This window comes from Mustela putorius, unplaced genomic scaffold, assembly GCF_011764305.1.
Source record: "Mustela putorius furo isolate JIRA1106 unplaced genomic scaffold, ASM1176430v1.1 tig00003972_pilon_pilon_pilon, whole genome shotgun sequence".
Lineage (NCBI taxonomy): Eukaryota > Metazoa > Chordata > Mammalia > Carnivora > Mustelidae > Mustela > Mustela putorius.
Genome location: NW_025422115.1, coordinates 18,466,050 through 18,486,653, shown reverse-complemented (window position 1 = coordinate 18,486,653; position 20,604 = coordinate 18,466,050). Strand labels below are relative to the sequence as shown.

Sequence of the window (20,604 nt, the reverse complement as noted above, 5' to 3'; positions counted from 1 at the left end):
CACGTCAGATTTAGCACACAGTTTTTCCAACTCCCTGCCTGATCCCCGAGCTTCTTAGGGAAAAATTACAGTTAATTCTCAGTTGTCGACATCTTCAATGTGGAGGAACAGAGGCATAGATAATCCCAAATGGTGAGTAATGCCCCATGCCACGCCTTCTGCTCTGGACATTTGCTCTGGAAGCTTCTCAAAGCTTCTCTCGGACCTCAGAAGGGAGGCACCCTGCTGTGGGAGGCTGCCCCATCCTCATTTCACCCCTTCCTGCTCAAAGCCACCCACCTCCCGAACCAAGAAGACCTAGGGGCGGCAGATTAAGGGGACGATGCTAGAATGCTTTCCTAGGCTGGCAAGGAGTCGGGGAGGGAGGAAGAGGATAAGGTGTTTTGATTTAAAAGGACCCCCACAGTGCCGCAAGCTAGCAGAATAGTAACAGTAAATGAGACAATGAATTGTGTCCGCTAAGAGGTCTGTGTAGATGCTGATTCATTATGTTAATAAGGATGTGAGAGATGGAGGTGGGCTGTATTCTGCTTTCATGGCTGGGGGACCCAAGCCTCCAAAGGGGGGGGGAACATCCAAATTTAAGGTCAGAGTCCAAATTCCACCTCCAAGCTCCTGCTTCCTAATTGGTTGATCTAATTACTAGTATCTCTTAATGACTATGGATGCTTTCAAGCCAGATGGCTTTCATGGCCGGGACCTGGGTAGAGACGCAAGCAATGCTTATGGTAGAGAACCAGTGAGGCCAGAGCCAAGAGGAGCCAACATCTCAGATTCATTCAGCAAATGCTGAGAACCTGCCAAGTGCCAGGCTACAGGGATTGGTACTGGGAGGAAAGCACAAAGGAATCAGGCATTGACCGTGGCCTGAGGAACCCATATAGAAATCTCTATAATACCTTCAGAGAGGACAGTGAGATGAGATCTACAAGAGTTTCGCTTATTCTTCCATTCAATTAGGTCATTCAGTCAGTCATGCGGGCACTGTCTTAAAGTGCTCTGGATATAAGGAAAAATAAGACGGGTATCTAACCCCAGAAGCTAGCAATCAGATACACATACTGACACTGAATCACCTGGGAAGTTTTTCAAAATACAGGTCCCCAGGCCCCCATCCCAGACAACTGATTCTGAATCCCGGGAATCGATACCCGAGAGACCTGAAGCTCAGATTCTGGGTGTTATCTGGGTTTGGGCAGTGATCTGTAGGATAACAAGGGGAACGGGCCAGAGGAGGGATGCCCAGAGACAGGGAGGAAGGCTTCCTGGCCCACCTTTCCTAGGAAACCTCCCCCGACCTGCCCAGCACCCTGATCTGCATGTTCCTATCCCCAACCTCCACTGTACATTCTGTGTCCTGTGTACAGGACGTGTACACAGGATGTCCTATGGTTTTTCGGGCTGACCAATAGATTTAGTTGGTTCCTGTGTGTGTTACCTTTGAGGCTGAGTGCTCCCATGTTCCAAGGTCATTGTGATGACGGTTCCAGGGTGCATTGTGACACACACTGCCTTCCTCTGTTCAGCTATAGGAGGTCAGGGAGAGGCTAAGTTCCTCCTGGGAATGAAATTCATTCCCTAAAAGGAAGATCACTTTCCCCTGCTAAATAAGCATCATTTAGGGCTCCAGTGAGCTCTGGTCAGAAGCTGCTTTGAAGACGTCCAGCAGGGTCCATGACCACCCTTTCTCCTGAAAACAGCCTCTCTGCCAGGTGGTCAGCCTCCTTCATCCTGGTATGTGTTCAGTTTGCATGTGGCCTTCCTCAGTGGGATGGGAAGGGCTAGAACTCTGATCTGGCCTACAAGGTTGAGCAGGGTAAGTTGTACCTTGATCTTACATCAGGACTGAAAAACACAGGTCCCTTTCCTCCCTTTCACCCTTCTTTCTAAGCCAGTTACCTCTCCCCATATGTCACGGTCTAACTTTAATGACTTCTAGATTTGCAAGTTCAATCACGGAGATGCTGATAAATTTTCCTTGGTGTTTTTGCCAACAATTTTGGTATGCTGCCACCAGGTGGCAGTAATGCCTTTGTTAACACGTGGTTTCAAGCCCACTCAACAAGATCTATCTTTTCATTAAAAGTCAGTCTCAGTCATAAAAGTTCTCCACACGGTGTATTTTTCAAAATCATAAAAACTAATTATAATGACCATAACCAATCTCAAGTTTCATTAATCTTAATGATTAATACATAAGAAAGCAGAGAGGCAAAATGGATACCTCTCTCCCTGAGTTGTAAATGTTATGGCTTTATTGCAAATAAAGGTCACCAGGTCTTGATTTGGATTTTCTTTATATCTTTACTCATTTCTCTGAACTTACAGAGTGATAATAATAAAATAACGAACAGTCACATAGCCTTTAGTATGTTCTGGAGGCTTTATCTGTAGTCATTTATTCTCAACGTAAACCTATATGAAGTAGATGATTCTATTATCTTCGTTTTATGAGAAAGTTGGGGCACAGAGACAAAGCAACTTGCCTAAGGTCACGCAGCTAGTAAGTGGCAGAACTGGTATTTAGACCCAGACTGTGGAGTCCATCTTCCAAATCAGTGACTCTCAAAATCTGGTGCCCCAAACTGCCCCATTAACATCAACGGGAAACTTGTAATGCAGGCTCTTGATCTCCAGGTATCCCGAACCAGAAATTCCCAGGGTGAGGTCCAGTGATCTGTGTTTTAACAAGGGCTCCAAGTGAGTCTGATGTGCAGTTAACTTTGAGAACCATTGTCTTAAACCATTCATTTAATCACTATGCTATACTGATGATACACCCCCATACCTGGGCTGGTAATAATCAGCCTGGTAAATTTCAAATGGCACGTATGCCTCCTCCACCCCAATTTGAATACTCCTTCCCTGCTTGGCCACCCTGCCCTCCCCTGGGTGAGAGGGCACTGACATGATGAGGCACTCTTACTGTTGGGGTTATATCTTGTCCCCAAGGGAACCCGAGTAGAAGAGGTTGAGAACCATAAGCAGCCAGTGACCCTTCCTACAGTGGGGACTCTGTTGCTATGAGTTTTCAGAACAACACAGCATCAGAAGCCCTCCTAGAAAGCTTGCCTTATCCTCCAGTCGCTTTCCTATTTTACTAAAAATATTAGAGGGGGCACCTGGGTTGCTCAGTCGGTTAAGCATCTGCCTTTGGCTCAAGTCATGATCCCAGGGTCCTGCGATGGAGCCCAGAGTCAGGCTCCCTGCTCAGTGGGAAGCAAGCTTCTTCCTTTCCCTCTGTGTGCTCTCTCTCTCTCTCTCTCTCTCACTCTCAAATAAATAAATAAATCATTTTTTAAAATTTAAAAATTAAAATATTAGAGAAAATCCTTAACACAATGATTCAGAATAGAAGAGGTGATATATGCTTGCAGCCAAGCCCTCTCATAGCAGGGAGATGCTAGAGAAACTGAACCACTTAGGACTCCTACTTCTGGCCCAGGCTATTCTAGAGGAAACAAGGCCATGGTGTCGCTTTTGCTGGTGGAGGACTTTAACCTGTTGTTAAACAACACCGTAAAGGTGGGAGACTTTCACAACTGGTCTACGTATCAGTGACTAGAAGAAAAGCTACTGCAGAGCTGAAGAAGAGTATTCAGCACCTCGGGGACTACATATCCCCCCAGTCTAAACACCCTGATTCTGGCGCCAAACAGCTCTGTACTCACATCTCAGCCCTGGTATTCACTGTATGACCTCTGATATACTAAATAACCCCCTCTCCCAGCCTCAGCTCCCTGATCAGTAAAATAGTGTGATAACCACACCTACTGGGGCACCTGCATGGCTCAGTCCGTGTGGCATCTGCTTTCTGCTCAGGTCACAATCTCAGGGCCCTGGGATTGAGCCCCATGTCAGGATCCCTGCTTGGTGGGGAGTCCGCTTCTCCCTCTCCTGCTCCCCCTGCTTGTGCTCTCTGTCTCTCAAATAAATAAATAAAATCTTGAAAAAATAAATAACCACACCTACCTTGTAGGTGGCTGCAAAGATTAAATGATAAGTACGAAGTGCCGGGGACAGTGCCTGGTACATCATCAATGCTTTGTAAATCAGAGAATATAATACATTTATTTTCATAATTGATTTATTTGGGTTTCTATCATTTTTGTGCTTTATGCTTTTGTGAATTCCTTGTTGCTTCCTATATTACCTGCTTTTATTTTTAAAAGCGAATTAGAAGGAAAATGCCCTGTTCCTCTAAATCTCTAATTTTTTAAGTAAAAAAAAATTTTTTTCTTCTGACTCCCATCCCTCAATCTAATAAAAAAAAAAATGTTAAAAAATCTTCTCACAAAAAACACGCTAGGCCTCGGAGTCTTCACTTGTGAGCTATATTAAATATTGAAGAAAGAAATGCTACCTATTCAATACAAACTATGCTTGAAAATTTTAAAGTGGGAACCCATCCCTGCTCCTTCTATGAAGCCAGTATGACCTTGATACCAAATCAAAGACATTACAAGAAGAGAAAATTGTAGACCAATATCTCACGTGTACACTGATGCAAAGATCCAAAATAAAATTAAGCATATAGTCTCCAATAATGTATAAAAAAGATAACATATCACCACTGGGGTTTGTCCAAGCAATACAAGGCTGATTTAACATTCAGAAGCATGCGACATCATTTACCGTATTAACAAACTAAGAAACAAAAACTGTACGATCATTTCAACAGATGCAGAGTATTGTTTGAAAAAACCCGATAGCCATTCCTGATTAAAAACTCCCAGCAAACCATCAGGGGAACAGAGCTTCCTCAACCTGATAGCGGGCAGCTACAAAAAGCCTGCTGTGAATATTATGCTGAGTCATGAAAGTCTGAATGCTTTTCCTCTAAGACTGGGAACAGAGCAAAGATACCTGCTCTCACCATGTTTGTTTACCTCCACAATGGAAGGTCTAGCCAGTTCATAAATAAATAAATACATAAATAAATAAATAAATTTTTACAATACCATCCCCCTAACCAAAAATATTTAGGGATAAATCTGACAAAATATATGAACAGCCTACATACCTACAAAATAATGCTGAGATAAATTTAAAAAGACCTAAATAGAGAAATACAGAAGATGTTAGTCTTTTTGTGCCATATGTCTCTGTTGCAACCACTTAACTCTGCTATTTTAAAGATTTTTATTTATTTATTTGAGAGAGAGAGAGAGAGAGACAGAGAAAGCACAAGCAGAGGGAGGGGCAAAGGAAGAGGGAGAAGCAGGCTCCTTCCCTGAGCAGGGAGCCCAATGTGGGGCTTGATCCCAGGACTCTGGGATTATGACTTGAGCTTAGGGCAGGTGCACAACAGACTGAGCCACCCAGGGGCCTCTTCACTCTGCTATTTTAGCGTGAAGGCAGCCATAGATGATACATGAATGAATGGGCACAGCTGTGTACCAATAAAACTTTATTTAAAAAAAAAACAAACAGGTTGCAAGCCAGATTTGGCCCATGGATTGCAGTTTGCTCATTGTTGGCTTCTATAATAAATCCCCATGGAAACCGCAAAAGCTACTAAGACTAATAAGTGAGGTTAACAACATGGCAGGATATGAGATCAATATATAAAAAACCCATTGTAAAATGAAACAGGATGGGATCAGGAGGGAGACAAGCCATAAGAGACTCTTAATCTCACAAAACAAACTGAGGGTTGCTGGGGGCAGGGGGTATGGAGAACAGAGGTTGGGTTATGGACATTGGGGAAGGTATGTGCTATGGTGAGAGCTGTGAAGTGTAAAACTGGTGATTCACACCTGTACCCCTGGGTCTAATAATACATTATATGTTAATAAAAAAAATAAAAAATTTTTAAAAATGTATTTCTATATACTAGCAATGAACAATTGGAAGTTGAAAGTTTAAAAATAACACCTTTTACAACAACATCCCCCCAACCCAAAATATTTAGCAATAAATCTGACAAAATACATGAAAAAGCTACATACCTACAAAACAATGCTGAGAAATTAAAGAAGACCTAAACAGATGGAGAAATACACCATGTTCATGGGTCCGAAAGCTCAGTATTATGGTCAACTCTCCCCAAACTGACCTATAAATTCAGCACAGTCCCCCTCAAAATCACAGCTGCCTTTACTGTAGAAATTGATAAATTGACTAAGAATTCTATGGAAATGCACCGCCAAAGTTCCCTTTCATGATTAAGGACCCCAGGACGCAGCCCAGCATTGCCTACTCTCTCTCTCTTTTTTTTTTTTTTAAAGATTTTATTTATTTATTTGTCATAGAGAGAGAAGCGAGAGCAAGCACAGGCAGACAGAGTGGCAGGCAGAGGCAGAGGGAGAAGCAGGCTTCCCGCCAAGCAAGGAGCCCGATGTGGGACTCGATCCCAGGACGCTGGGATCATGACCTGAGCCGAAGGCAGCCGCTTAACCAACTGAGCCACCCAGGCGTCCCTGCCTACTCTCTCTTGCTTCCTGCCACAGTTCATGCTGAGTGTCACAGTCTGAATATAGGTTGGGAGAACATGATGGCAGACACAACAGTGTCTATGCGACTGGGGCATGACGTCAGGACAGAACCTGCTTCCCAAGGTTAGGCCAACAATGAGGGTGGAGTTGGTGGGTTTTTTGTTTGTTTTGTTTTTGTTTTGTTTTTTTTGTATCTTCTTGGGGCCCTGTGTCCTATTTTGGTTCAGAAGATAGATCCTGGAGGCATTACTAAAGGGCTCAATCCATGCCTATCAAATGTGGCGTTAGTGGAAATGATTGCCAATCTTGGCCCATGGGTTCTGATTTTTTTTTTTTTTTTAATTTCCAGTACTAAAGCGACTTCTAACAGCTTCCTCTCACGTGGTCCTCGGACCAGCAGCAGCAGAGCAGCAATCTCCTGGGAGCTTGTTAGAAACGCATCATCCTGAGCCCCACCCCAGACCCTCAGAATCAGAATCTGCTTTTTAGGAAGATTCTCAGGGGACTCCTATGCAAATTCAATTTGAGTCACACAAGGGCATGTTCCGGTGTATATCCTTGTATATATCCCTGGGGAGTTGGGAGTGTGCCTATCACACAGGACGAGTCACCCTCCAAGCTGTGTCCATCAGCCCGTCCTCGTGCCTGCAATAATGGCATTTCAAGATAAGCTTCTCTCCAATAAAGGCTTCCTCTAAGAAGCTTCCCCCATTCTGGCAGGAGTTCTTACCTCCTGGTTACTGTCTTATGAGCACTTTTTTTTTTTAACTGAATTTTAATTTTTTATTTTATTTTTTTTAATTTTTTATTTTTTATAAACATATATTTTTATCCCCAGGGGTACAGGTCTGTGAATCACCAGGTTTACACACTTCACAGCACTCACCGAAGCACATACCCTCCCCAATGTCCATAACCCCACCCCCCTTCTCCCAACCCCCCTCCCCCCAGCAACCCTCAGTTTGTTTTGTGAGATTAAGAGTCACTTATGGTTTGTCTCCCTCCCAATCCCATCTTGTTTCATTGATTCTTCTCCTACCCACTTAAGCCCCCATGTTGCATCACCACTTCCACTTATGAGCACTTTTAATTACTTCCCAAGCAGTGTCCTCACCTCCCCCCATCACACACACACACACACACACCTCTCTTATGTAAACCAGAAACCATTTCTCACGATGAACTCCCTGACTCTTCCAGGAAAGGCAAAAGTTAGCTCATGGGAGTGTTTAACGCTTATTTTATATCTCTCTACTATCAAAGTCAGAAACATTATTACAGAAAAGTTTGAAAACACAGGAAAAAGGAAAAGATGATACAGGACCCTATTTCTCCAAGATAATCACTCTAGCTTTTGGTTGGTTGTTGGTTTTGTTTTTGTTGGGTTTTGTTTTTTTGTTTTTTTTTTTTCAGTTTTTTCCATAACAGAATTGCCCTAGTGATTAATGCACTATACATTAGAGTATATAAGGCATAGTTTTCATAATATGTAACAGGTCTATGGGGAGTATAGCACGTAGAGGATAGAGGCTAGATACTGAATGTATAATTTTGTATTCTGCTTTTTTCCGTTAATATTTTAATGTTTTCAGGTTTTCATTCCCTGTAAGCCCCATTTTTTAATGCCTCACAATATTCCACTGAGCATATAAATTATAGTTTAACTATTCCCTTATTGCATGTTAGAGCACATGCGGTTTTTCCTTTTGGTAAGTAATACACCCTGAAAATTATTGTGTGTTCAGCATTTTTCTGTAACTTTGCAGTAATTTCTTTAGGATAGATTTCCAGAAGTGAGTCAGAGGCAGGGAAATTGATCCATATTGCAAACTCCAGATGATAGGATGGGGGAAAAAATCAAACTTAAAAAGAAAAGCCACAGGTTCCTAACAGAGGGCTGAAGTGATTGTCCTTGCCAGGCGAAGAGAAAACCACCCATTGACAAGACAGAATGGGATGGCTTCTTCGATGAGAACGGTCTATTGGCCAAGTCACGAGACCTCATTTGTGTGAACATCCTGGAACGGGTATGGTCCCCAAGGCCTTGCCCTGGCACTGGAGGGCACAGGTGGGCAAGGGGCAGGCGTGGCATTTGGAGACACCCTCTTGGCAGGCATCTGGAGGTCTCCTGACCTCTCACCCCCACCCCAGGGTCTGCACCCCTTCGTGAGGACAGAAGCCTGGAAGTTCCTCACGGGCTACTACTCATGGCAGAGCTCCCAGGATGAGCGGCTCACCGTGGACAGTACGAGGAGGTAGAACATTCCAGACCCTGTCAGGGGAGGGTAGGTGACAGTGCCCATCCCAGCCTGACGATTGCAGTCTTCTTCCCCCCAATGGATTTCTTATTCTAAGAGACAAAACCGCCCCTGTGCTCCTGACCCAGGGCGCGAACACTGGAGGTGCCAGCACCTGCCTGCTCAGCTCCAATCAGCCTTGCACAGATGGCCCGGAAGGGGCTTAATCCCAACAGCTCCTCGTCCCCACCACCACCCAGTTCCTTCTTCCCTTAGGGCCTAAGCAGCCTAGTTGAGCTGAAGATTCATGCACAAAGGGCCAGTGGAGAACCACTCAGGGAAGTCGGGGAACTGAGGGCTGGTCTGGAAAGCTTGAGAGCCCTGACAAGAGCCCGTGTTAGCTCTCCAAGGCTGCTGTCCCAGGTACCACAAATAGGGTTTTGCAACAGTGGGAATCTATTCCCTCGCTTCTAGAGTCCAGAAGCCCAAAAACAAGGTGCCAGCAGTGCCCCACTCCCTGAAGGCTCTATGGGAGAGTCCTCCCCTGCCTCTGAGGTTTTTGGTGGCTTTGGGGACTCCTCCCATCTCTGCCTCCATGGTCACACGGACTTCTTCTCTCCCCTCTGTCTGTCTCTGTGTCTCTGCGTGTCCTTAGAAGGACACTTGTCACTGGATTTAGGGTCCACTGAGATAATCTAGATTGATCTCATCTCAAGATCCTTAACTACATCCCCAAAGGCCCTTTTTTGAGTAAGTTCACATTTACAGGATTTAGTAGTTAAGGTGTAGACATGGCTTTGAAGGGTCACCAGCATCCTACAGCACCTAAGCACGTCCTAATGATGGACACTAAACACTGTCTCATCCAGGCCTTCTGACTCCAAGGTGCCAGGATGACCCCCATTCTACGGAAGAGGAAACTGCGTCTTAGAGAGGGATCATGATGTCCCCAAGGCCTCACCCTCTTTGCAAACTCCCAGTTATTAATTGTGGAGCCAGAAATCAGGAACAGCTGTGAGACCCCCAGGGCCACAAGACTGAACCTGCCTCCATGCTGTCTTCCGGGGGCACATGAGCACAGAATAGCATAGTTAGGGCTGGTACAGACCAAGATGAGGGAAGCTTCACAGGTAGGGGGAGAGCCCAGTGGAGAGTGCTGCTCAGACTGCCCTTGACTGGCGAGGGGAAGGCTGTCTCCTCCAGCCTCAGTTCTGTCTGCCCAGGAAGAACTATGAGGCCTTATGCGAGATGTATAAAAAGATCCAACCCCTTCTGGAAAACCTGCACCGGGACTTTATGGAGACTCGGAATTCCATCGGTGAGCAGAGTCCGGTGGACAGGGCTGGGTCGGGCAGGGGAGCCTGAGGCCATGCCTGCCTGCTCCTCAGTCATATGCAGGGGCGGATGGTTTCCCGATTCCTGGGAGAGGCCTTGAATTCTGGAATTCTGCTGGCTAAACCCTGGTTAGTCCACCCATCATGTCTCCTAGAGGCTCCTACATGCCTAGTGTCGTATTCCCTTGAGTGCATGCTGTTCCTGCTGCTTTGTCTTCAACTCTCCCCTTTGGCCTTGAACAAGACTGGATTTCAAAGGACGGGGCCAGAGGAGTGGGGATGGGGGGGCACATTCCTGGCAGAGGATTCGGAGGTGAAGACAAAGTCAGGCAGCTCAAGGCATGGTGCTGGGCACAGCCTTGTGGGCAGATGTCATTTTCACAATCCCCTCCCCAGGGTGCCCTGGGCCCTGCCCTTTGGGGGAATAAACTCATTCATGGCCCCTCTGCTGAGGCCATCTGGTGCTGCTGACCTGTCTCTTGTCCCCAACCTAGCGTATGACATTCAGAAACTCTACGACAAAGACCACCTAGGCAACGTCATTATCGACAAGAAGAGACTGGAGAAAATCTTGCTCCTGAGTTATGTCTGCAATACCCAGGCAGGTGGGCCGTGGGGCTGAGCCTCCCCTCAGCCCCCCTTCTCGGTTCCTTCCTGGAACCCCTTCCCTGCCCAAGCCAGGGCTCACCCGTCCTCGCTGTCTCCCCTCCTCCACCCAGAGTACCAGCAGGGCTTCCACGAGATGGTGATGCTTTTCCAGCTGATGGCAGAACACGACCATGAGACCTTCTGGCTTTTCCAGTTCTTCCTGCAGAAAACGGTGAGGGCTGGGCCTGAGCTCAGGGCCCACCTCCCTGCCACTCCCCAGACACCCCCCCCCCGGAGGTCAGGCAAGCAATGGGAGCCCTGGCTCTTTCCTCCAGCCACGTAACAGCCCTCTGGGTCCCAGAGGAGCCTGGGCAGGCAACACTCACCCCAGTGAGTTTATTGGGGGAGGGGGGGCTGTGTGTGTTGCAGGCATTGGAGTTGAGGAGGGGACTGGAAGGATGCTCTGGGTCCAGTTCTCACCAAACCTTGAAAGAGTGTAACTGGCCAGTCCCAGGGATGGCTGCTTCTTCCTGGCATCCCCCCCTCCCCCAAACAGGGCTGTGCTCCGGTAACCTTGGCTGGGCATTCAAGGACTATCTGTGGCCTTCTCTCTCACTGCTTCTTTCATATGACCCACAGTTCAGACCCACCAGGGGACTGACTACTCCCCAGATGCACCCCACATTGATCAGGTTGAGGGCTTTTGAAGTGGCTCTCTCCAGAACACCCTCCCTTGGAAAGCCCTTCCTCATGGTCTGGGAGCAGCTGTCCAGAATCAAACCTCATCCCTTTCTCCCTCCCCTAAACAATGGGCTTGATGCTCTTCCCGGTCCCACTTAGTTCTGTCCGCATAGCCAGGCTGGCTGTGTTGAGAGCCACACCTGAGACATCCCTGGATCCCCACCCCCGAAACACATGTAGGTGCATACACATAAAAAAGCAAACCGGGCACCTGTGTGGCTCAGCGGGTTAAAGCCTCTGCCTTCGGCTCAGGTCATGATCCCAGAATCCTGGGATCCAGCCCCGAGTCAGGCTCTCTGCTCAGCAGGGAGCCTGCTTCCTCCTCCCTCTCTCTCTCTCTCTCTGCCTGCCTCTCCGCCTACTTGTGATCTCTGTCGGTCAAATAAGTAAATAAAATCTTAAAAAAAAAAAAAAAAGAAAGAAAGAAAGAAAGAAAAAAAGAAAAGAGTACACCTACACACCCAGATCACGGAGACACAGACATGACGTGCGCACACACAACCAGGCTCATACAGACACGAGCCCAGCCCGGAGCCAACTACACACAGGGCCTCCAGCACTGAGTCGCTGGTGACCCCCTGCCGGCCCTCAAGCCAAGAAAGATCCGGTTGCCCTTGCTCCCACCCATCTTTCTCAGGAGCACAGCTGTGTTATCAAGATCGGAGTTGGCAAGAACCTGGATATGCTCAGCACTCTGATCAACTTCTTGGACCCCGTGTTTGCGGAGCACCTAAGTGAGTAGACGACCCCCAACCCCCTGCAAACGGACAGCTCCACCCACAGGGTGGGCCTGAGAAGGGCCCCGCCCCCAGTCCTGTCCCGGCAGCTTGGAGCCCTTGGTCCTCTCTCCAGGTCCCGGTAGGAAGGTTCGTCTAGATGTGGGGTTGGAAAGCGGGCAGTTGAAAATTCACCCCAAACATTCTCTGGAGAGCTGGCAACGTGAGAGGAAGGCATTTTGGATTTCCCCGGGGTGTTCTCAAGCCCTGCTGATGGACCTATCAGTGCACCACCCCTGGTTTCCCCCACTGGGTCCTCCGGGCTGACACCCCGCTTCTCTCTCCACAGGAGGGAAGGGGGCGGGGGCCGTGCAGTCCCTCTTCCCCTGGTTCTGCCTCTGCTTCCAGCGGGCCTTCAAGTCCTTTGAGGATGTCTGGAGGCTCTGGGAGGTGAGTCCTCTTTGGATGGAGGGGTTAGACCCCTACCCCTTTAACAAACAGGGGGGAAGCCCGTTTCCTTGCCTCCCCTTCATTGCTGCTTTGGGATGGAGTTGAGCAGGTTGGGGTTTATGGGGCCTTGTTGGAGGAGGCGAGAACATCAGCCTGTCCATCTGTCCATCCTGTCCTACCAGGACCTTCTTCAGGGCAGCGGGGGCAGAAGGAGGGGCTCTCAGCCTGTGCGATGGAAGCCTGGCCGGCTTCCCTGCCACTCTAACCCCCGCAGGCCTCCCTCTGTTCCACGTCCCCAGCTGCCCCTTCCTCTGCTTTCCCCTTCATTTGAGTGCTGGCTCCCTGTGAGCTCTCACTCCTGGAGAAGGAGGGGCCCTCCGAGCACAGGTCAAAGGTGCAATTCTTTGATCCCAGGCCTTCGGGCCATAGGCCCATGAACCTCCTTGGGAACAGACCCACTGCCCACTTCTGCTCTGCCCAGCTCAACACTCCGCCTGGCATTCAGCGCCCCACAAGTCAACTCCCACCTGCCTTACCCCTCCCTCCTGGCCTGCTGGTTTCCACGCCCAAGTCCACGGCCACCCCCAGACCCCTGGGGACACCTCTGGATTGTTGACTGGTCAACCTTCGCTTTGCCAAAGCTCCACTCCTCCTCCTCCCCCCTCCTCCTCCCCCTTCCCTCTCCCTTCCTCTTTCCCTCCTTTCCTCTCGCATCCTCTCCTCCTCTAGCTAAGGAATTACCTGAGGCTTTTTCTCTGCGTCCCCCAGTAGCCAGCACAATGCCTGGGATCCCCCGAGGTAGCACCTGCCTGAGTGAGCGAGGGAGTCAGCAGTGAGGCCCAGGGATGGCCAACCCCGGGTAGGTCTGTGGTCAGTAGGCACAGGGCCCAAAGGGCCGGGAAGCCCGGGCTGAGACTCGTGGGCCATCTGCAGGTTCTGCTGACAGGGAAACCCTGCAGAAACTTCCAGGTGCTGGTGGCTTACAGCATGCTGCAGATGGTGCGCGAGCAGGTGCTGCAGGAGAGCCTGACCAGCGACGGCATTCTCCTGGTGAGAGGACCCTGGGGCCGGGCCAGCCCCTCCCCCACCCCCACACCTCCCACGCCTCCCATGCCATCCCAGCCCTCCGGCCGTGGCAGGAACTGGGTTGTCCTGAGCACCGAGCTGGTCTCACGACAAGCCGGATGCAGCGGGACAGTGACCATCACAGCAGCGCCCTAATTTAGCAAAGGAGGACACTGAGGCCTTGAAAGCTTTTCAGCCTCTAGGTTTACTGCCTCCCAGTTAACTCCCTGGGCCCTAGGGTCCCCCTGTGGCAAAAGACCGAGAGTTTTCTGACATTGCTAAAAAGCAGTCTAGGTTTTAAAAAAATCTAGGGAAAAATAAAAAATAAAATAAAAAATAAATAAAAAATTTAAAAAAATCTAGGAAGACAGCCCAATTATAAAACAAGTTCTCCTTAGAAGCTCCTGAGACCTTCAGGGGAACCCCGGTACCCCCTCAGAGTCCCGTATGAAAATGACACTTACCATCTCCCCACAAATACCACATTCCTGAGGTGAAAATTCGGCATTGTGCCAGGCTGGTTGGGGAGAGATCAGGTGGCCCCGGCTACTGCTGGGAGCAGTGACCTTCTCCCCTGGAAGTGGGAGGCAGTCGCCTGTACCCAGGGAGACCTGCTTCCTCCTGGCTTCCTCTCCTGGCACAGGCCTGCAACAACCTCATTGACCTTGATGCTGACGTGCTGATCTCTGCTGCCTGCTTGGTGTATGCTGAGCTCATCCAGAAGGATGTAAGTGGCTCGGATTATTTGCCTTCCTCCTCCTCCTCCTCCAAGAAGCCTTCTCTGATTTTCTGAGCCCAGCCCCGACATATGGCAGGATATTCCGCTGCAGAGTCACAATTTGTGTCTGCCTCGTTCTCTGCCACCAGCCCATGGGTGCGGCTTGGCAAGGTTTCCTTGCCGTTTGCATGTGCAACTCCCACCTCCCAGGGAGGCTATGCCACCCGACCACGCCGCCCGCCTCCCTCATGCCCTGCGTCCATCCCAGCAGGTCGGGCACAGGGCTGGGCCCCCCGGGGTTCAGTAGGATGTCACTGGCTGGACAGACTGAGGAATGAGAGCAACAGACCAACATCTGTCTGCCTCAACCTGCCGGCACCCTCCTCTTCCCCAGGTTCCTCAGCCACTGAAGGACTTCTTTCTCTGAGGACTCTCTCAATGGACAGATGCCCTCGATGGTCAGGACAGAGGTGGTGCTTCAGCCGTGAGGTCCAACGGGCGTTAGGGTGAGGGGGTAGCTAATACAGCTACACAGGAAACAGCCTCTGGAGTCAGTTTGTGGTGCGCGGTGTGTCTCCTGCGGACACGCAGGGGCAGAGAGGAATGTCCAACAGTGAGAGAGGTCTGGTGGGTGAGCAGGGAGATGGCGAGACCAGTGAGGGGGCAGGCACACCAGGGACACTGCACCCGTTGGAAACTCTTCCACAAATGAAAGGTTCTACTGTGGTTCCACACTTGGAGGCACATGGGTCAGGCTGGAAACAGCTTCGAGAGCCTCCTAGCCAAACTGAATGAGTATCAACCCTGGACCAGGTCTTGAGAAGAGGCCCTGACCACAGGGCTTTGCACACAGACTGCCATTTTCCCTCTTATGCCCAACATCATGATCCTGCATTCAGTGGTTCATCCACGGATTCCCCTGCGGTCTGTGGATGGACACAGCCCAGGACTCTGGCTTGCAGGCCATTCCCCTCCTGGTTTCAAAGCCTCATAAGCACACTTTCATATCTCAGCCTGGAATGCATCCTCAGACTAAACTCTTTTCTTTGGCCTTCGTCAGTCTCTCCAGAGAACGCCCCCTGTTCCCCAGCCCAGGCAGCCTAGTCGCTCCCTGGGGCAAAAGCTTGTGCCGCCCACACTTCCCAGACAGTGCCCCTGCCCAGCCTGCTCATGCTTGGAGGGTGCCCTCAGGGCAGACAAAGGATTGGCCAGAAGGGGCTGAACCCACAGAGAGGCCAGGGTTGACCAGGTGCCCCATATCTGCTCTGAGAGTGTGCACATCTGCATGCATGTGTATGTGCAAACGCACACACACACCTGCTCAGTGGCTACATCTTTTCAGAGGGACTGAAGGATCCACTGATTTTGCTGTGACCTTGGCCCCTAAGAGGAGGCATAACCATCCCTCCCACTCTTCCCCAGCTGCCCCTTCCTGCTCCCATCCTGTCACTCTCAGTGACCGTCACTCAAAAGGCACTACAACCCCAATTAGTATCTGGTCTCCTTCCCCTCAAGTGACAGTCCCCAGCCAGGGCTAGCTCGGAGTCCCTCGGCCACTGTATGAGTGCTGGAGGCGTGTTGCTGAAGAGTGGGGCCCCAGTCTCTCCACCAGAGTCTTCCTGTGTGGCTGAAGAGCCAGCGTTTCCAGGCAGGAAATTCACGTACTGTGCTGCTTGGGTTTATGTTCCCGAGACAGCTGATTTCAATAAGGGCTCCTGTGTGGGGGGTGCCTGGGTGGCTCAGTGGGTTTAAGCCTCTGCCTTTGGCTCAGGTCATGATCCCAGAGTCCTGGGATCGAGCCCCGCATCAGGCTTTCTGCTCAGCGGGGAGCCTGCTTCCTCCTCTCTCTGACTGCCTCTCTGCCTACTTGTAATCTTTGTCTGTCAAATAAATTTTAAAAATATACATTTAAATTTTTTTTTAAAAAGGGTGCCTGTGTGAGATACAGCTCTCCAAGAACAAAACTGTGTTTTCATTTTACCAAAACCCAGAATAAAAGACAACTTGGGGGCACCTGGGTGACTCAGTAGGTTAAGCCTCTGCCTTCAGCTCAGGTCACGATCTCAGGGTCCTGGGATCAAGTCCCACATCGGGCTCTCTGCTCAGCGGGGAGCTTGCTTCCCTTCTCCTCTCTCTGCCTGTCTCTCTGCCTACTTGTGATCTGTTGGTCAAATAAATAAATAAATAAAATCTTTAAAAAAAAAAAAAACGAAGAAGAGCATGCAGGGGACCTTTCCCACTTCCCTAATCCTGCCTCAGAAGCTTAGAGAAGGCTAAATCAGAGCCATACTTGTGACCATGTCTGGTTTTAGAAACCAAGTCCAGGCTGCTCTGGCCACTCCTTCTGTGGGACAGGGGCTGAGCTGGGCTCTGGGGGTACAAGGACGTGGGGTGCAGAGGTGAGCATAAGGCCAAAGAGGGGTCATTGTGCCTCTCCATCAGGCACAGAATGGCAGCAGTAAAGCCTGGGAGGCTAGAATGAGGCCACCCTGTGAGTGTGGAAGAGGAGGGATAGGGGTGACCAGTCCCTATCCCAGGGACTGGGTGAGGTGACCCAGGTGGGGGAGGACGGAGGTGGAGAGCGGATAAGTTCCATGCCAAGGTCTAACCTGCCACATGCAGGCTATTGGCCGCACTCCCTGGGAGTGAACAGAAGCACTAAGAGCCACACTGTCTCTAGAGAACCTGGGTCTAGTGAGCCTATAGCAGGGGAAAGATTAGCAACTGGAAATGAGGGAGTTGGGTTGCAGGAGGCTGTGGGCAGGGTAAGAAGGTAGAGTCACGAACGGTAGCTTTGAACGTTGGCTGCACATGATAATCACCAGGGAGTTTTTTAAAAATAACCCATGCCCAAGGCCTGCTGATGAAGTCTGACTCTCTGGGGACGGGGCCAGGCTGTGGGTATTTTTTAGAAACTCCCCAGGAGACGGGACTGAGAATCCTGGTGCTCAGAGCAGGTGCCAGCTGGAGGGGCACTGGAGGTTTAACGCCCTCCTTCCTCTCAGGATGGGAAGGGACTTGCCCAAGGTCACACAGCAAATGGCTTATGGCCTGGAGAGACCAGGAGTGGCTGTGCAGGGCACTATCCTACACGGATACCGTGGGCCAAAGTCTGCAGGGTCTCTGCAGCCAAACCTCCCACCCCACCAGCCTCCCCCGCACCTCCAGCTGCCCCCGCCCTGCCTCCCCACCAGAGACCCCTGCAGCTGGATGGCTCTAGAATTAGGTGTTCCAACTTCTTTTCTGCACCAGCTCATAAAAGAATCTCTTTAGGGAATTAATAAGGGCCCGAGTCTCGAAGGCCTGACCCTCACCTGCAGTGTTATATAAATGGCACCTGAACACCCACAGTGCCCTACTCAGAAGCTGGGAGCAAATGACATGCAAATATATGCAATCATTATGCAAACAAGGGCAGCCCCGGATTAATGGCCTCGATCCTTCAACCCGACAGCAGCTGTCTCTTTAGGTACAGGCGTGGCTGACAGGGAGGACTGAGTCGTCTCCTGTCAGAAGCATCCTGAGGAAGGGTCAAGAGGAGCGATTATTCTGACACCTGGCGTGCTGATGGTCTTCGCTGAGAAATCCAGAGCGGGGGTGGGGCAAGGCTGGGGAGGAATGGGGGGAGGGGTCTGCCAAGCAGGGGGGTGTTCTTCTCAGACCAGCTTCTTGCCCAGGTCCCAGGTCCCATTTTCTTTTCTTTTTTTTTTTTTAAGATTTTATTTATTTATTTGACAGAGAGAAATTACAAGTACACTGAGAGGCAGGCAGAGAGAGAGAGAAGGAAGCAGGCTCCCTGCTGAGCAGAGAGCCCAATGCGGGACTCGATCCCAGGACCCTGAGATCATAACCTGAGCCGAAGGCAGCGGCTTAACCCACTGAGCCACCCAGGCGCCCCCCAGGTCCCATTTTCAAGGTCAGCCATGAGCTCTGAAGGAGAAAAGTGGTGAGAGGCACGGCAGAGGTGAACGAGGCAGTGGGAGAGGTGATGGTGGGAGTGGTGGGATGGAAATAGTAAATAGCTGAGGAGATGGCAGAGGAGGAGGTGAGGGTGGTGAAGGTTCTGGTATTGGTGGTGATGACAGGGCTGAAAACGGGGTGGGAGAGGACAGTAGTGGCAGTGGTGGGGACAGTCATGGCATTGGCCATATTGCATGCAACACGGTGAGTAAAGTGGTGATGACAGAGTGATGTTAACCGTGGTCAAGAGGGAGAGGATGGCAGTGAGGAGGGGAGAGTGGTGGAAGCCCTGAGGAGGAGGGGCCCAGTGATGCAGCAAATGCAGGGAGAGAGAGAACGGCAGTGGCCCATGATGATGGCCATGGTGCAAGTAACAGGGGCAGGGGTGGAGTGGGGGGAGTGGCGCTGGTCACTGCAGTGGCCAATATGAGATGAGCGCTGAAGTGACAGGGAAGGTGACTATGGGGAAGGGGAGCTGGCGAAGGCGGGCTCTCAGAACCCTTAACCTCAGGAGGGGAGGGTGTGGAAGAACCTGCCCGGCAAAGGCAGGGGGACAGAGAAGGGAAGATATGGGGTCTGCTGTGCTGGGGAGACTAGACTCCTGGCTGCTCTCTCCTTGACGAAGACTCTGCTACACACCCCCTGCCACTCAGGCAGGGTGACAGACCTAAGGGCTGAGCCGTGGTTGTGGCAATCACAACCCCCTGGGCTTCAGTTTTCTATGAAATGGGAGGAAGGGAGACAGACAACCAAGTGATGGGTGAGTATGTTCTCTTCTTTTAGGGCAGCAGGGACCCTGTTTTCAGAGGCCCCTGTGGCTGATGGCAGGGTGACGTGCAGGAATGAGTGGGGAAGGAGAGATGTGGGGGAAGGAAGGGCAGGAGGGGTGAGTGTCGGGAAAGAGAGCACATGCTAACTGGGGCTCTAGAGACACTGACAAATGTCTCCTCAGGAGACCACGGAAATGCCTGGTATCACTCCTACCTCACAGCCCCGATCTCCACATCCCTCTGACACTCTCACCTCAGCTTGGTCCCTTCAGTGAAGGTTTCCAGAACTCTCCATCTGACAGCGACCTTACAGCTCTAGTTCCCTCCTAAAAGGTCAAACCTTACACAGGCACAGAAGGAACTGCCTTAGTCCCTGGGCTCTAGAATCAGATTGGGTAATAAGCCTCTCTGAGCTTCTATTTCCTCACTTACAAATTAGGAATAAAGATACTACCTTATGGATTACAGTGTCTTTGGTCTAGCAGATATCAACTCAGAGAACCCACAGCTGTCGGGAAGACACCGCAGGAGTAAGGTGCATCTTTAACCCAAAAAACAGTAGCCACAGGAGAGAGGGGACCTCCAGGATCAGTGACTTCCCACAGCTCTTAGGTAGAGCCTCAGCAATAAGCCACTTCCTCCTCTTTCCTGTGGGACCTGCACTTGCACATTCGTCCTGCAGAGGGCGCGCTGCCTCCACGAACCAGGACCCTTCCCTACTGCATCAGGAAGGGGGCAGCCCACCCAGCCTCCCTGGGCAACTGAGTGCTCTCTGGCTAGGTGGAAGGGTTGCAGGGGACGAAGCTTGGTCCTCTGGGCCAGAGGCGCTCTGGGGGACTGGAAGGGGAGTAAAAGGAAGGGATCTGTTGTTCTCGGCTCTCAGAGGTCCTGGGCCTTCCACTCTGGCTGCAGATTTGTGAGAACCAGCCATGAGCTTGGGACAGAGGAACTACTGGGATCCCCTTGGACGTATCTCTAGACAGCTCCAGAGCCCTGGGAACAGGTGCAGTGAGCACCGTGATCTCTCCTATACCCCCTTTCTTGACTGGGAATTCCCCCCACCCAAAACACACACATGGTGGTCCAGCATGATTCACTGTGAGCGATGACCATTATCCCGATGGCCTGGGTTTACGCAGGGTGGTGGGACAGAGTGGAGTCGTGTCGGAGTGGCAACAAGGGCCACCTGGAGAGGACCTTTCAGCCTCCTCCCTGGTCCCCAGGTCTTCACCCACACAGGTCACGCTGTGGTACACCTGGGATGCCGCAGTTCCCGCTAGCAAGGACTCTGACCTGGGGTGTGCCCGCACAGTGCCCCCAGCCCTGCCTTCCCACAGCAGGACCAGCACCCAGGGGCCAGGGCTTGGCCCCAGCTACCATCAGGGCCCCACGCGGGGCTAGACTGGGAGGCTGCCTCTGCTTTCTTTATCCAGTTTCTAAACACTACCTGTTTCACAGTGCGACCAATTATCCAAGGACCCCTCCTGTGTTTTCTACCCCCAAGACCAGCAGCGTCCAGTAGAAACACAATGTGAGCCACAAATGTATCTCTTAATATTTTAATAGCCACATTTTTTTAAAAGCCACA

The 20,604-nt window shown here is 50.6% G+C and overlaps 1 protein-coding gene across 1 annotated transcript; it reads left to right on the top strand.

The window, feature by feature from the left end:
• The first annotated feature begins 1,514 nt into the window (after positions 1-1,514).
• TBC1D21 (TBC1 domain family member 21) lies at positions 1,515-14,823 on the top strand. Its single transcript, XM_004758374.2, has 11 exons — positions 1,515-1,734; positions 8,357-8,464; positions 8,589-8,692; positions 9,898-9,992; positions 10,503-10,613; positions 10,728-10,828; positions 11,975-12,071; positions 12,403-12,503; positions 13,437-13,553; positions 14,212-14,295; positions 14,681-14,823. The coding sequence occupies exons 1-11, from the start codon at positions 1,675-1,677 to the stop codon at positions 14,711-14,713; spliced, it is 1,011 nt and encodes a 336-aa protein (XP_004758431.1). The 5' UTR covers positions 1,515-1,674; the 3' UTR covers positions 14,714-14,823.
• The last annotated feature ends 5,781 nt before the right edge of the window (positions 14,824-20,604 follow it).

Excerpts from the sequence above, each read along its gene's own strand:
- TBC1D21 (XM_004758374.2), top strand. The coding sequence starts at position 1,675 with ATGACCACCCTTTCTCCTGAAAACAGCCTCTCTGCCAGGTGGTCAGCC. Across the intron at positions 8,465-8,588 it reads GTGTGAACATCCTGGAACGG|GGTCTGCACCCCTTCGTGAG; the intron begins GTATGGTCCCCA and ends CCCCCACCCCAG. Across the intron at positions 12,072-12,402 it reads CGTGTTTGCGGAGCACCTAA|GAGGGAAGGGGGCGGGGGCC; the intron begins GTGAGTAGACGA and ends CTCTCTCCACAG.